General features: G+C 42.9%; 2 protein-coding genes across 5 annotated transcripts in view; both read left to right on the plus strand.

Moving 5' to 3' along the window:
* The window catches only part of RSPRY1 (ring finger and SPRY domain containing 1), a 46,595-nt gene extending 41,981 nt beyond the window's left edge, over positions 1-4,614 (plus strand). For both annotated transcript variants that reach the window (XM_067718875.1, XM_067718876.1), the window contains exon 15: positions 3,246-4,614. In XM_067718875.1, coding sequence (XP_067574976.1) covers positions 3,246-3,342 — 97 coding nt within the window. In that variant the 3' untranslated portion in view covers positions 3,343-4,614. The remainder of the gene's footprint in view (positions 1-3,245) is intronic.
* A 3,377-nt stretch (positions 4,615-7,991) lies between these two features.
* ARL2BP (ADP ribosylation factor like GTPase 2 binding protein) lies at positions 7,992-14,963 on the plus strand. 3 transcript variants are annotated; one of them, XM_067718878.1, is made up of 6 exons: positions 7,992-8,193; positions 9,453-9,514; positions 11,245-11,351; positions 12,361-12,446; positions 12,657-12,753; positions 13,377-14,963. In XM_067718878.1, the coding sequence occupies exons 1-6, from the start codon at positions 8,120-8,122 to the stop codon at positions 13,476-13,478; spliced, it is 528 nt and encodes a 175-aa protein (XP_067574979.1). In that variant the 5' UTR covers positions 7,992-8,119; the 3' UTR covers positions 13,479-14,963. The 3 variants fall into 3 exon arrangements, with proteins under 3 accessions (XP_067574979.1, XP_067574980.1, XP_067574982.1); XM_067718879.1 differs by lacking the exon at positions 7,992-8,193 and adding an exon at positions 8,574-8,714; XM_067718881.1 differs by lacking the exon at positions 7,992-8,193 and adding an exon at positions 8,915-9,138.
* Positions 14,964-15,947: the final 984 nt, after the last annotated feature.

Below are 15,947 nucleotides of genomic sequence, written 5' to 3' on the forward strand. Positions count from 1 at the left end.
GAGTTTATCTCATTTCACCACTAGCTATACCAGTCTCTCTTCTGAAAGAAAGGCACCGTGACTCCAGCTGTGATTATTCCTCTGTATCAACTCTCTAGCCCAGAGTGCCTGAGGATCTGGGCTTATTCATCTCTGAGCTTTCTGGCCCTTCTTGGTGGTTTTGTGCACAATAAGGGCTCATGAAAGAGGGCTGAAATCTAAAAACTTAGAACCAGGTATCTTAAGTATGACCAGTCTCCTTACTAGATATATCCAAAACAGAGTTGGAAGAGGAAATAAAAGAATTATAAGAAAATTTAGCTCCACTTTCAGCAACAACAACAATTTTAGAAGGGTAGAGGTTAAGAAGAGAAATCTGGCTAAATGGAATGACATGAGCCAACCCCTAGAAGAGACTGAAAATCTAAGCATTCCTGTTACCGTAGAAGAAATTGAGATGATTATCAAAGCTACCTTTGCCTCTGCCACTAAAAGCACTAAGCCCAGATGGTTTCACAGGTGAATTCTTTCAAACTTTCAGGGAATAGATAGATTCTATTTAAACTTCTCCAGACCACAGAGATAATAGGAAAACTACAATATTCTTTTTACAAAGCCTGCATCGTAATCATATGAAAAGCTGACAAAACACACAAAAAAAGAAAACTTATGTGGGACTTCCCTCATGGTCCAGTGGTTAAGACTTTGCCTTCCAATGTAGGGGGTGCGGGTTCGATCCCTGGTCCGGAAGCTAAGATCCCACATGCCTCACGGCCAAAAAACCAAAACGTAAGACAGAAGCAATATTGTAACAGATCCAATAAAGACTTTAAAAATGGTCCACATAAAAAAAAATCTTAAAAAAAAAGGAAAGAAAACTTATGAATATAAACCTAAAAATCCTAAATAAATTATTACCAAATAGGACCCAGCAACACAACCAAGGGGGCTTATTTCAGGAATGCAAGGTTAGTACAATATAGGAAATCAATTCATATAATTTCCCGAATAGGCCAAGGGACAGTGGAGCAAAGAATTAACACTTGCTCCAAAAATGCTGAAAAGGTATTTGTTAAAATTCAGTATCCATCCCAAATGGATGGAATACTGCAAAACAGAAATGGATGTAGGGAATAAAATCGTATAAAATAAGAATGGATGGATACTTCCTTAGCAATATAAAAGATGTATATATCTCAGCCAAACACTAGCATCTTTTTAATGGTGTCACACTGGAAGCATTGCAAGAGATGCTGGAGACAAGACAAGGATGCCTGCTATCACCACTGTGACTTGCACTGTATAAGCTAAAACAGACAAGAAAGAGAAAAGGGATTAAAACTGGAAAAAGGAGCAAAATCATCATTTGGAGATAATAGATTACATAGGTAGATATCAGGAGAATTGACTAAAAGCCTATTAGAATCATTGTGACAATTGAATAAGCTAGCTGGTTACAAAAAATAACTTAAAACAATAGCTTTCTATATATAAATAACAACTAATTAGAACAAATATTTGAAGGTCCCTTTTACAATAGACAAAAAAAAAGCTTAAGAATACATTCCAAGAAATATATGGTGCCTATCTGAAGAAAACTTTTAAACTACCAAGGAATGTAAAGAAGACTTGAATAACTGGATCTGGTCTTGGATAGGAAGACCTCTTAGTGTCGTAAACGTGACAGTTTTCCCTAAACTCTAAGTTTCATTTGGTCCATATAAAAAGGACAACATGGGGCTTCCCCTGGTGGCGCATTGGTTGAGAGTCCGCCTGCCAATGCAGGGGACACGGGTTCGTGCCTCGATCTGGGAAGATCCCACATGCCGCGGAGCGGCTGGGCCTGTGAGCCATGGCCGCTGAGCCTGCACGTCCGGAGCCTATGCTCCGCAATGGGAGAGGCCACAACAGTGAGAGGCCCGCGTACCGAAAAAAAAAAAAAAAGGACAACATGGGTTTTCGGGGTTGTTTTTTTTTTTTCTGGAAATAGAAATGCTAACTTAAAAGTTTATGATACTAAGACAAGAAAATTCTGAAAAAGAAGAGTTATGGAGAGGACCAACCCTACCTACCACATCTTAAAATATATTAAAATAAATGTTAAATTTGCAACAACATGGATGGACCAGGAAGGTATTAGGCTTAGTGAAATAAGTCAGACAAAGAAAGACAAATACTGTATATTATCACTTATATGTGGAATCTAAAATAAAACAAACGAGTGAATATAACAAAACAGAAACAGACTTACAGATATAGAGAACAAACTAGCAGTTACCAGTGGGAAGAGGGCGGGAGCTAGATAGGGGCAGGGGATTAAGAGGTCCAAACTACTATGTATAAAATAAATAAGCTATGAGGATATATTGTCCAGCACAGGGACGATAGCCAATATCTTTTTTTTTATGTATTTATTTATTTATTTTTGGCTGCGTCTGGTCTTAATTGAGGCACGCAGGATCTTTCATTTTGGTGCACAGGCTTCTCTCTAGTTGTGGCGTGCGGGCTCCAGAGTGTGAGGGCTCTGTGGTTGCAGTGTACAGGGGCTTTCTAGTTGTGGGGAGCAGGATCAGTAGTTGCGGCGCTAGGGCTTAGTTGCCCCGTGGCATGTGGGATCTTAGTTCCCCGACCAGGGATCAAACCTGCGTCCCTTGCACTGGAAGGCAGATTCTTAACCGCTGGACCACCAGGGAAGTCCCTAGCTTTAATTGGAGTATAATTTATAAAAAATTTTAATCACTATGTTGTACGCCTGAAACTAATACAATAATGTAAATCAACTATACTTAAAGAAAGGTTAATAGTTTTGCCCCAGTATATGAAAAGAATGACACAACAATGGAACAGAAGCCCAGAAATAGAACTGACTACAAAGAAAAATTTAACGTATGATAAAGGCATCATGTCAAATCTGTGGTGAGAGAAGGACTATTCAGCAAATGATATTGGGATAGATGGCTAGCTGTCTGGGAAAAAATAGCATTGTATCTCTACCTACATATACACATCTGTATGTATAGGCTATGTACATATAGACTTTCTGGAAGAATGCACATGAACTTTTAACTTATTCCTCAGAAGAGGAAGATTGAGGATCAGAAATGGAAGAGAGACTTGCTGTTTATATATTTACTTTTTGTTTTAGCCATGTGCGATTATTACCCTTTCAGTTAACATGCTTGTTAACATTTTAGGTGGAGTCAGCAGATTGTCAGTCTGACCTTTTGAAGCACTGACCTAACTGGCATTTATGTCTTTCTCCTCAGTGACCTGTGCATGGATTGTGCCTTGCAACTGGAGACCTGCCCATTGTGTCGTAAAGAAATAGTGTCTAGAGTCAGACAGATTTCTCATATTTCATGACACACGTGAAGAGGCATCATGGACTTACTTCTACTCAATTCCAGCCAATGTTGAAAAGAAAAACAAAGAAAAAAAATTTCTCAAATCAGTTGTACGCACATTGAAACTTATAGCCATGGCCAGATTTTATGCTAAAAAACGATAGTTTGTCAAAGACAAAATTCTCCTAGAATCTAACCCAACTTGCCAGCCCTGAGAAATTCCTTTTAAGACCAAGGAGAGCTGAATGCTAACAGCTAGGCCTGCAGTACTTCCATGAGAAACAATAGGAGACAATGCCCTCCTGAGTGTTGAAACCACACCGGATTTCTCCAGGTTGGGTTCATTTGATTGTTTAACACAGGATGTTTTGTCTCATATTCTAAAGTTTTTATTTTGGGCAGAAGTCATTATGGAGAAGTAAATGACAGCGTTTCTGGGTTAAGCATAACTTCCCATTGGTCAGAGAGCCACCGGTGTGTTAAGCATGGATATTGCAAGACTTGAATCTATGAAACTAGAATCACACAGGTCAATACTACAAGCAACATGGAGGGCCTGAAAGAAGGTGCACAGACTGTAGGAAAAAACCCAAATTTTTGATATTTCAGTGATTCCAAAGAACATTCTAGTTTTTTTTAACTGCAGAAAATTGGTGGTATTTTCACATTCATGGTGTTTTTATCCAATTTCAGTACCCACATTTTGTGAGGAAAAAATGTTTTAACAACGCAGGAGGAATTCTTAAATTAATCGCAATGTTAGACTGGAGAAAATTTGGTATTTAGGGTATTTTTAAGCTACCATCAAATGAGGTCTCTCTGTTTTTTGTTTAAAAAAATTTTTTTTAATCAGTATTGTTTTGGGAGGTAATATACTTTGCAACTCTTGAACCAGTAGTCTCAAAAACTCTTAGAGGTCAGTCTGAGAGCACGTATTCCTATTGTTTAAAATAAATACATGTTTTTGAATAGGAAATTCAATCATGGATTGTTGACTATGTCTTCATCCAAAGTGTTATTCCCTCTCAGGGTCTCTGGTGAAGACCTTCAAGAGTTTGGTTTTTTCTCCCAGAAAATTGGAAGGTAGAATTGTAAATTCATAGAACTTATTTTATAATGGTGTACCTCAGCAGCTGCCTTTCAATTTATGCCAAGTCCTTACTGAGTTTATACTTGAATAGTAAATATGTCTTCTGAGTTTTACAGTGTCTTAAATTCAATGCACATTTTTTTCTTCCTTTGCCACCCTTTCTTGTTTGTAGTTCATTAAATTGTCCTATTACAGACCTGATTTCCTTCCTGGCCGTACTTGTTGGGGTGCTGGATTTTTTCCATGTCTTTAGTCTTCCGTAAATTCAAAAATATATATAAATATATATATATATATATATATATATATATATATGTTCTCTTCTTTAGCTTGTGGTGAATACAGTAATTTGCATTGAAGAAATAAAACATTTGTTGCCTTTTTTGACTAAGATTTCACAACTTTCATTGGTGCCTGCTGCTAAGGTTCCAAGATATTATACTCTCAGGTTTATACTTTCCAGGGTAGGACAGAATCAAGTATTAGAATTAAGAAATAAGGTTAATCACTTATTCATCCAGCAAACCTTTATTGGACACCTAATATGTTCTGGGCACTGCACCTATACGGTATACAAAACAGATCTGTTCGTGGAGCTGACATCTGGTAGTGGGGAGAAAACTATATTTTTCCTTATTGTAATAAATTTTTGGTGCCCTGAAAGAAAATAGGGTGCCTTTGAGAAAGAACAAGGGGAACCTAATTTAGATGAGGGGAAAGGGAGAAAACTCACTGAAGGAGTAATATTGGTAAAAACTTAGAGGAGGGACTTCCCTGGTGTCACAGTGGTTAAGAATCCGCCTGCCAGTGCAGGGGACACGGGTTCGAGCCCTGGTCCGGGAAGATTCCACATACCACGGAGCAACTAAGCCCGTGCGCCACAACAAGAGAGGCCACCGCAATGAGAAGCCCGCGCACCGCAACAAAGAGTAGCCCCCGCTTGCTGCAACTAGAGAAAGCCTGTGCGCAGCAAGGAAGACCCAACGCAGCCAAAAATAAATTAATTAAATAAATAAAAAGAAATCATAAATCCATTACAAAAAAAAAAACTTAAAGGAGGAAGTAGAACCTAGGGATATAGCCAGGCAGAGAGACTGAGGACAGGCTTCTAGGACTGGGTAGCTAGGTGAACACATTATAGGCAAAGGCCTTAACTAAGGAGGAAAGGAGCTCAGTAGGCCCCAGGATCAGATGGAAGTCCCTTGAACTAGTAAGGTAGGAACTGAGTGGGTAGAAAAGCATGCTCCAGGGTTGGAGAGGTCAGGGAACTGCTCGTGAAGGCCATGTTCAGGATTTTGTATTTTATCCTAAGTGCAATAGAAAACAAAGGAGTTTAAGCATGTAAGTATGCTTTGATAAATAAGTTTTAAAGGTGGCTCGGCTTCTATTTGGAGAATGGAATTGGAGTGGGGTTGGAAGGGGGGCAGTATAGAGAACAAGCAAAAAATGGAAGTAATATGACCAGTAGGGAGACTTTTAAGTAGTCCAGCAGAGAGGTAAAAGTGGTCTGTAAATTCAGTGGAGAGAGAAAAAAGTAGATGGAAAAATAGGTAATTTGTAGTAATTTCTGCAATGAGTCATTGGGGAAATGACCCCGGGGTTCCAGCCAAAAAGATTTTAATAATTGCTGTGTTTTTTGAATGATATTGATAGAGCAGGATAAAGTCATGGTGCCATTTGCAGAATGCCAGGGAATGATGATTCAATCACAGAAACCAAAACAATTTCATTAGCAGAAAATGCCTTTTGCATGAATTTCAACCATCTTGATTATGTAACCAAGAAAACTAAGATCAGCAGTTTCCAAGATTGTCCATTTTCTTGCTATTTAGTCACATAAAACAATTCTTAATGCCAACCCAAAATGAATGAAGAAAGTATTATTAATGGAAAATATTTCATATATACAAGTGAATTTTCTATTTTTCTACAAAAAGTCCGCCATTCTGTTTTCAGCAGAAAAACATCATGTTCTGATTTCCAGGAATATTATTTGACAACTCGGGGATTGGGACCATACATAACTTGATGGTTAGGCTCTTAGGAGTGGGGCGGACCCAGGTTCCAACCCCGCTATGCCGCCTATTACCTGTATGCAAGTACTTAACTTCTAGGCCTTAGTTTCCTAATATGTAAAATGGAGATAATACTTTTTAGAGTTTTGGGGGGTTTTCTCATAGGGTTTCAAGTATTTTAAAAGGAAACAATGTGTTTTTAAATGTGTATCACAGTATCTGGCACATGCCTGAATAGGTGGATACCTATTATTCTTTATTCCCACTTGTTCTTAGAGCCAGAGATGGTGACGTGGACTAAAGAGGGCCACAAATTCTTTGACATTCCTCCCAGCTATAAATGAAATTTCTGCCCCCTCCCCTTAAATCTGGGTGGGCTCTATGTTTGCTTGAACAACTGAATGCAGTGGAAGGGATACTGAGCCAGTTTCTGGTCCCAGGCCATTGAGTGACTGGCAGCTTCCACGTCCCGTCTCTTGAAATATTTGCTCTTGGACCTAGCTGCCATGGTGTGAGAAAACCCAAGCATCCATGGGAAGACCTATGTGGAGAGGAACGGTGATCACCTCCCACCTCCCAGGTCCTCTGTTCAACATCCACAACTGAGCTACCCTAGCCAATACTGATTTGCCAGCCACATGAGTAAGCTTCTTGGAAGAGGCTTCTCTAGCCCCATTCCAGCTACCCTAACTGATGCCAAGTGGAACAGAGACTAGCTGTCCCTACCAAGTCCTGTCCAAATTGCAGACTAGAGAGCAAAATAATTGAGTTTTTTTAGCCAATAAGTTTTCTGGTGGCGTAACAGCATTAGATAACCAGAAAAGATGAAATCAAGTTTCCTCCTCTGCTCTGATCCCATATATGTATTAGCAGTAGAACGTGTGGGCAAGTTCATTTAGTCCAGCAGAAGTAAGTGTGGTTTATAGAGAAAGTAGGTCATGAGGAAATTGCTGAGTTTGCCTTGAGCTGTGTGACCAGTGTTTGACTTACAGAACTCCGTCCAGTTATTCAGCAAATCTTTCTGGATGCCTGCCTTCTACTTGGTGGTAAGCAGAAGTAGTACCTCTGAGAATTGATCTCACTCTGGATACAACTGTGTCATGGTAACCATTTTTAGTTCCACATCCCACTGATATCTATTTTATGTCCATTCAAAAATGTCAATTTATTCAGACTGGCCATCTGACCCACAGATCAAACTTAAGCCATACCTAAAATTCCTCTAGACATGTACCAGACATTTGGCCAAAAAATAAAATGCAACCGAAGAGACACAATGTCTAGTGATCCAATCAGGAGAAAACAGATCTAGGGTATCCTTTTGCAAAATTCGTCAGTTTTGGAGGGGTACTTTTCCTGGAGCAAAGTCACCTGATGTAGTTGCTCAAAGTGGTTCTGTCAACTTTTATCTTGCCTAATTACCCAAGAAACCAGTTAGTGCCGAATAATCTTTTTGATGTGAATATTATACTTATGATGTAAATTACAATACCTCCACTTCTTGCGGTGGGGCGATCCTTCCACGAGAGGGAGTAACTGTCTCGCAAATCAGAGGTCTTCATTATCTGGCTCAAAAGCTAAGGGATTGGCTCTCAAGAGATTTTCGATTTACAGTGCTCTTAAAACCCGCTTTAAACGACCTGAAGCTTCATCTTAAATCTTGTAATTCATTCCAAGTTGCAAGTGAGGAAATGAAGGCTCTCTCTGGGCTTGGATTCCTTCCTCTTCAAAATGGGGACGACGTCAGATTTAATCACCCCACAGAGTGAGTATACGTGAGAGAGCCCCTGACCTGCTCAAAGAGGTCCGACTTCCGTTCGCGACCCTCCATCCCTTTCCCTCACTTCCTCTCCCTATCTTTGCCCCGCCCCTGGCGTTTGGCAACGCACGCCTGTGATTGGCTGCTGAGAGCCGCGAGGCGGCGGAAGGGTCGCGGAGGCCTTGGTGAAGGCGGAGTGGGCGCGGTAACGGACGCCGGGACCCCCTAGGCGGCAGCGACGAGTTAAGTGCGGCCCGGCTAGCGCGTGGCAGCAGCCAGGGAGCCTGAGGCCGGGGTGTCGTGCGCAGGCGCTACTCGGTTGGGCCGTGAACTGGCCGAGGCCTCGGCTGCGAGGCCTTCCCCATGCCGGTTGGGGCTCTGCGGAGCAGAGCGGAGGCTGCTCCCGGGCCTCGGGCGGGGTAGAAGCCCGGCGGGCCCGCTGCCCCGCGCGCGGTGGATGCGGCGTTGGCGATGGACGCGGCGGCGGCGATGGACGCTCTAGAGGAAGAGAGCTTCGCGCTGTCCTTGTGAGTGACGCCGCACGAGCCCGGGAGGCTGAAGGTCGGGGCTGCCGGCGCTTGGCCTCGGCCTCTGCCTCCGCCCTGCGAAACCAGGATCCCCGGTGTGGGTGGGAGAGCAAGAAGACTCCGCCCCAGTTCCCGCGGCCGGCTCTGCCGCCGCGGCGACCGCGGGGTTCAGCCCTGGAGGACAGGAGTGCAGTGCGGTGTCATGCGATGATACACGCCTCTGTCACAATGCCCCCCCGCCTCCAATCCTTGGTCGTCAGCAAAACCTGGCGAGTTTGAGCTGCAGAGGCCCGACCACGGGTCAGAAGACCACCACCACTACCCCCAGGGGTTCTAATTGCCCCCCTTCCCGGCCAGTGTCTTAACCGCACCAAGTTTACGCGCGCCCACAAGCAGATTGGTGTGGGGTGATAGCGAAAATGCGGTGAGTAGGACCCCAACGAAATAAATGCGAGGAGCCTTAAGATGTCCGCTGTGAGCCTTTGCCCCTTTTATTTGTCCCTGTTGTAAGTCCTTGGGTCGTATCATGTTTTATGAAAGTGGAGCCATTGCATTCAACTTTGATGTCACAGATGTGTCAAATGTGTTTTCTTCTGTGTGGCATTGCTGAATTAGACAGTAATCATTATTAATTTTTAAAGCTAGTTGATGGGAAGTTTATTTGAAAATGTCCATAATACATTTTGAAAAAAAGAGGAATTAATCTGAAACAGCTCCTAATCCAGGCGTATTTTTCAGCTCTTCCGCCTCTGATGCAGAATTTGATGCTGTGGTTGGATATTTAGAAGACATTATCATGGGTAAGCTTCCTTGCCTGTGCTTTTTAGGTTTTAGGCCCTTGCTTTTAAGGACGTTGAAATCCATTTGGAGAGTTAATTTTCAAAAAGAGAGAAAACATGAAGCTGCATGTAATGTTTAATGTAACGTACTGTAATACAAAGTAAGCCTTATTGTGCTTTGCTTTACAGGCTACAGCCCCTACTCCTTTAAGTAACTAGTAACCATAGATTCAGTCCCCTGAAGGGACTTATTCAGGTAATGGGGCACCTTGAAGTTATGGGGCTCTTGGCAAAACTTCAGAAAATATTAACCTAGTTTATTTCAGAGAGTAAAATCAATTTTTAGTCTTGTGTTTTAATATTTTGTGATATAAATCACAGTGTAATACCATAGCCATTGGGACTTCCCTGGTGGCGCAGTGGTTAATTTTGTCTACCAGTGCATGGAACACGGGTTCGAGCCCTGGTCCAAGAAGATCCCACATGCCGCAGAGCAACTAAGCCCGTGTGTCACAACTGCTGAGCCCGCGAGCCACAACTACTGAAGCCTGCGCCCTAGAGCCTGTGCTCTGCAACAAGAGAAGCCACCGCAATGAGAAGCCTGTGCACCTCAAGGAAGAGTAGCCCCCAGCTCGCCACAACCAGAGAAAGCCTGCACACAGCAGCGAAGACCCAACGCAGCCAAAAATTAATTAATTAATTAATTTAAAAATACCATAGCCATAGCACACATGTTCGTGAGGAACAAGATGTCATACTTCAGCTGGGTTCTGAGTTCGAATTTGTGGATTCATTTTGGCATCCATAAGTCCTGCTAAGTAATAAGCAGTAATAGGCACCAACCATTTAAGACAAATATGTGGGAGAGAAAAATTTGAGAAAATCTTGTCTGTTGACTTTAAGTTTTCTGAGAATTAGGAAAAGAACACTGTTGTTTGGTGTTACTAGCTGTATTTCTTAGCCTTGTTTAGTGAAAAATCATTGACCAAGTTTTTATACCTTCGGGTCCTGTAAAGGTTCATACCCTTAACTCCTAAATGCAAATGTTTCACTGTTAAGATCCCATGTGGATCTGAGGATTTCTGGGGAATGCTGAGGAATACTTTCTTTTGGCCTCTATGAGTAACCTGTGTGCTGTGGGAAAGCCCAGGGTATTTATTCCAAAGTCTAGGTCATTTATGAAGCTTTCCTTTTATTTTTAGAAGTTATATTCTGTTTGGTTGTTAAAATACCCTAAATACCATAAACCTTAATGTTTGCTATGAACCAATCTCTATACATGAATTCTCATCTAAATTCCACATAGCAAGTCTTACAGGATAGGTACTCTGATCATCCTCATTTTTCCAATGAAGAAACTGGGGCTTAGAGAAATAAAGTAACAGGCCGAAGGTCACACAGTTGTAAGTGGCCGAGGTGGGATTTGAACCCAGGTAGTCTAGCCTCTATCAGAGCCCATGCATTTAATCACTACACTGTTTACACCACTGCTGCTGAAATTATATTAAGACAACCCTTTGTGGAGTTCCCAAGCCACCCTGGTTAAAGTGGACTAGAGGATAGTGGTGGTTGCACAGCAGCGTGAAGGCGCTTCATGCCGCGAAACTGTACGGTTAACACCTTCAGCTTTCCCCTCCTAGAGACTGGCCATCCATAAAGCAGTTCTGCTGACATTTCTTCCTGCCTGTTTAGAAATCAGAATGGTTTTTAGTCTCCACTAAAAAGAGTACATTTTTCCTATTGCGGTTCAGATGATGAGTTCCAGTTATTACAGAGGAATTTCATGGACAAGTACTACCAGGAGTTTGAAGACACAGAAGAGAATAAGCTCACCTACACACCTATTTTTAATGAATATGTAAGTGGATTCCTGTTTCTCTTACTGGAGATTAGGATTTCTTTAAATTATGAATTTAGGATCAAGTGATGTTGAAATCTGCTCAACTTAATCTGCCATCAGCACCCTGCCGGGAAGCCTAATTAGAATCTGATTTAGTCTTCACCTCCTGTTGTTTTCCTCTGCACAGTTCTTGGGGCTGTTTTCCAAATATTTAATGACTTCGTCTTCTGTTTTAAAACATGTTTGGCTTTATCATAATCCTGCTTTCAGTTACAGTATGTGGATTCACCATACCTTGCACTTACATACTTTTGACCTTTTGGGCTTTCACACACTATTTTTTCCTACTACATAATCCAGCCAGGTATGCACGACTGTTTGATAAAAGTGAAAACCAAGACCAAGATCACTAAGTAGTTGGTGGCAAAACCAAGACTAGAACCCAGGGACCTCGACTCTTGACCCCTTGGGTCTTTGCCCTATGCCAAGGCCTCGTGCAGCCTCCTGTTATGATCTCATCGGTCCGAGAAGAGGTTTGAGCCTCCAGGACTTTCTTCCCTTAACATGGAAGTGTGGCAGAGTCGAAGAAGGTTTCTTAAGCCAAGCCTCAGCTTTTAAGGAACCTGCGATTACCTCCAACTGTGTGCTTTTTTATATGTTCTTTCCGCACAGATTCTGTCTACCCAGGCAGAAAAGCCCCCACTTACTTCACTCCTCCCTTCCCGCCGTGGGGAGTGGGAGCCCTTCTGCTCCCTATCCCTACCCACCTTGGAGCATTCCTCTTGTTACATCGTAATTACCTGCAAATGCCTCTCCCACGGGTGGGCCAGGGCACAGGGGGTGTGCTCACTGAGGACAGGAGCTGGGTTTGGGTTTGGGTTCTCTGGGTTCTCCCAGCACTCGCGGGGAGCCAGGCACACAGAATAGGCTCTTAGGAAATGTTTTCAAAGGGCTGGAGGACAGGCTTTCTGAAGAGAAGCTTTGTTTTCTTAAAGCACAGTCTGACCAAGATCCTTTCCACTGTTAGATTTCTTTGGTAGAAAAGTATATAGAAGAACAGCTGTTGGAGCGGATTCCTGGATTTAACATGGCGGCTTTCACTACAACTTTACAGTGAGTTGAGCTTGACTCTGCTTTCTTACGTCTTTTTACCCTCAACTCTGAAAGAACACCCTCCCCCTTGTTTTCCTCAGTGCTTGAATATCAAGCTTTAGAGCACTTGGTTAGGTCCTGGGTGGGAGGCCCTCCAGACCTTTGAGGGAAATCTCAAAGAGACAGTCTGTATCATCATTCATTCATGAAGCAGCCCCTTTTCTTTTGCAGGCACCATAAAGATGAAGTGGCCGGTGACATTTTCGACATGCTGCTCACGTTTACAGATTTTCTGGCTTTTAAAGAAATGTTTCTGGACTATAGAGCAGTAAGTTCCTCTGTCTGTTTAGTCACAGTGAACTGCTTAGAAAGTTCCAAGTAGACCTGTCGAGCACAAACCACCCCCTGTGCTCCTCTCTGTAAGACTGGCCAGTATCAGCAGAGCAAGCTGCTGTCCTCTGCTGGCCGGGGCCTGGGACCCTTAACAAGGAATTACATTCTCATGGTTTTGGTGAAACAGGTCCCAGGCACCTTATAGGGTTCCTAAATAATCAAAAGGACAAAGCCAAAAAACAGGTCTGATTGCCTTGCTTTTCTTGGAGTACAGGTTCTTAATAGGAAAAAGAAATGTTTTTCAGTGAAGAGAGGTCATTTTTTCGTTTTTTTGGCTGCGCCTCGTGGCATGTGGGATCTTAGTTCCCCAACCAAGGGACCAGGGATCGAACCCGTGCCCCCTGCAGTGGAAGCGTGGAGTCTTAACCACTGGACTGCCAGAGAAGTCCCCAAGAGGTGCATTTTTAAAGAGTGACCAGCTCTGAATAAAAATGCAAAATCACTCCCTCTTCCTGTGTGCTCCCTGGTGGCCCACCCTGAACACTTCCTTCCCTGTTATGAGCTAGAAAGGACTTTTTTTTGTCTCTTGCCTCTTAAAGTTGCTCTCTTCTCATGTAGGAAAAAGAAGGCCGGGGACTGGACTTAAGCAGCGGTTTAGTGGTGACTTCATTGTGCAAATCATCTTCTATGACAGCTTCCCAGAACAATCTGCGGCCCTAGGTCCCACCTCCAGGTAATGGGATCTTTCTAGACATCACCAGCCCAATAGACTGGGAGAGGCTTTGGCTGATGTTGTCTGAAGAATACATCTTGGAATCACTGACTCTGTTCTGCAACTCTTTGTTAATGTTAAGTATTGATGGGTCAGAAGAAAATGACCCGACCTTCCTGGGACACGTGCTTGTCTTCAGTAACCCTAGTACTCCGCCCTGAGTAGACACCTCTTTCAGGAGCTTCTGAGTCTGGCTCCTGCACCAAGCCCAAGTCCAGCATTCCACCTGGGGGGCACTTCCCCAGCATATGTGTTGGTGTGTCCTTGTTGGAAGAACCCACCATCACCAACTCTCTTGGCCCAGCAGGCCTTGCATGTCCCACCAGGCATTTTTTTTTTTTTTGCGGTACGCGGGCCTCTCACTGCTGTGGCCTCTCGCGTTGCGGAGCACAGGCTTCGGATGCACAGGCTCAGCGGCCATGGGTCATGGGCCCAGCCGCTCCGCAGCATGTGGGATCTTCCCGGACCAGGGCACGAACCCGTGTCCCCTGCATCGGCAGGCGGACTCTCAACCACTGCGCCACCAGGGAAGCCCTCCCACCAGGCTTTTTGTGCACTCACAGCTTTTTATATGGGTCAGAGTTTCAGTCCTGCAGCCTCAGTGGGGTTTTTGACTGGGAGTATTTATCTAGGGTTTAACTCAAGCTAGGTACCCATCTCAAGATTTCTGAAACTCCTACTATCACAGCTAGTCTTGGAGGTAGGAATCGACTTAGAGAGTTGTCCTTTACCTAAAAAGGTACTTGTGAAAATCAGTTCCTAGTCTTACACGTACAGTCCTTGTATCACTTTACTGTCTTCTACTGGTCCTGATGTAGTCCCATTGTTTCTATAACTCTCATTTATGTGTTTTTGAAAACATTTTTATAAATGAATACTCAGGCTAACCTAGTGGATATAATCTTGGAACTTCCATGATTACCCACTTCAAGATCAAAGTATTATATTGCTGTGTGCTTTTTAGCTGTTAGTGCTATGAAAGCAAAAATGCTTTCCATATTGGTGTTCCTGTTTTACTGGGCACCAATGAATGTATGCTGGAAGTGGTCTAAAAGGTTTCCTTTTCTTAGAGCATGTTAGTATTTGTGCAGGTTTGCTTAAAACCCTTTCTATGTAGAACAGCTCCTTAGGTTTTCTGTTGGGGTAGGGGCTGTGCACTTCCTTCTTGCTGTCAAAATAATCCTACCAAGATAGTGTTCCACTGGTCTAGCTCAGTAGGAGGTAGCAAACAGCTTTACTGGTCATCTGTCTGCTTGGATTTAGTACACTGGTTTAGTACAATGTTTGATAGAACATTACTGACCAGAAAACATGGATGTCACCTCTCTAGAAAGAAAAACTATAGTAGTTCAATTCCCAATGTATACCTTAGTTGTTTTTTTGTTGCTTTTTTTATTTTTAAAGTAAAAATAAGACTCTCTACTGACTTTTCACTTGGCTGTTCTGGTTTTAAAGGATGAGCTAGCTGTAGGCTGTGCGTTTTTCTGTACCAACGTGGCGCTTATTAAATACTTTTGTACCATGAGTAAAATTTCAGGTGTTTTGAAAAAAACAAAAACCATCATTCTAAATGAGTCATCCCTTCTTTACTATTGCTGCTGCCATCAGGTTATCAGTACTTTGGTCTTTCAAGACGAAGTCCTTTAAAACACTTCGTCTCCTGGCCTTGCCTACCCTTCTTGCTCTTTTTATAAACGGGACTGCCCATCGCAGGCCAGGCATGTTGGAAGCACTTGATGAAGAATCCCTCTATTCAGTCTGGCTGAGAAAAGGCAGGTGGACAAAGATGAAATTATGAAAAGTGAACAAAAAAGGCAAATGGTTCTTTTTCATCCTTTTCCACTCAGAAAAAAAGCAGGCACGTCTGTTGTAGCTTCACATTAGAAAACAGGCTTTCTGATTTTTTTAAAACAAACTAGAACTCTCTCCGGTCTGCTCAGGAACTTAGCTCATCATGTCCCACCTTCAGAGGGGCTCAGGGATGGTTGGGATGAGAAGGCCCCACGTGCAGACCTAGCCTCAGGAGACATTTGCCTCCTCCTATTGCTTAGGCCTCCTCAGCCATGGGAAGCACTGTTCACCCAAACTGCAGGGCCAGGGGCTAAGGACTGGGGGATGCATTGGCCTGAACCAACAGGTAGTTGTTTGACAAAGAGTGTTAACATCTCCACCAAAATAGGCTGTGTTTTAGGGTGTCAGAAACCTGGTAAGACTTGCCAAGGATTTTGTTTTCTCTTAAGCCTCAAAAGAAAATCGGTTGGTCTTCCTTAAAACTATCCTTTTATGGCTTAATTCTAGAATGACTATAATTTGTTATTCAAACTCTGAGACACTGGAGAGTAAAAAGGGATGCTATTAACTCACACCAGGACAACAGGCACAAACTAGGCCTGGGACCCAAATGGGACATGGGTATC

The sequence above is a fragment of the Pseudorca crassidens genome, chromosome 20, assembly GCF_039906515.1.
Source record: "Pseudorca crassidens isolate mPseCra1 chromosome 20, mPseCra1.hap1, whole genome shotgun sequence".
NCBI lineage: Eukaryota > Metazoa > Chordata > Mammalia > Artiodactyla > Delphinidae > Pseudorca > Pseudorca crassidens.

What these genes read in the sequence shown, in the direction of transcription:
- ARL2BP (XM_067718878.1), top strand. Translation starts at nt 8,120, where the DNA reads ATGAAGGCTCTCTCTGGGCTTGGATTCCTTCCTCTTCAAAATGGGGAC. An exon ending in AGATTTAATCACCCCACAGA is followed by an intron (nt 8,194 to 9,452) that starts GTGAGTATACGT and finishes CGTATTTTTCAG; the next exon opens with CTCTTCCGCCTCTGATGCAG. An exon ending in CACCTATTTTTAATGAATAT is followed by an intron (nt 11,352 to 12,360) that starts GTAAGTGGATTC and finishes TTCCACTGTTAG; the next exon opens with ATTTCTTTGGTAGAAAAGTA.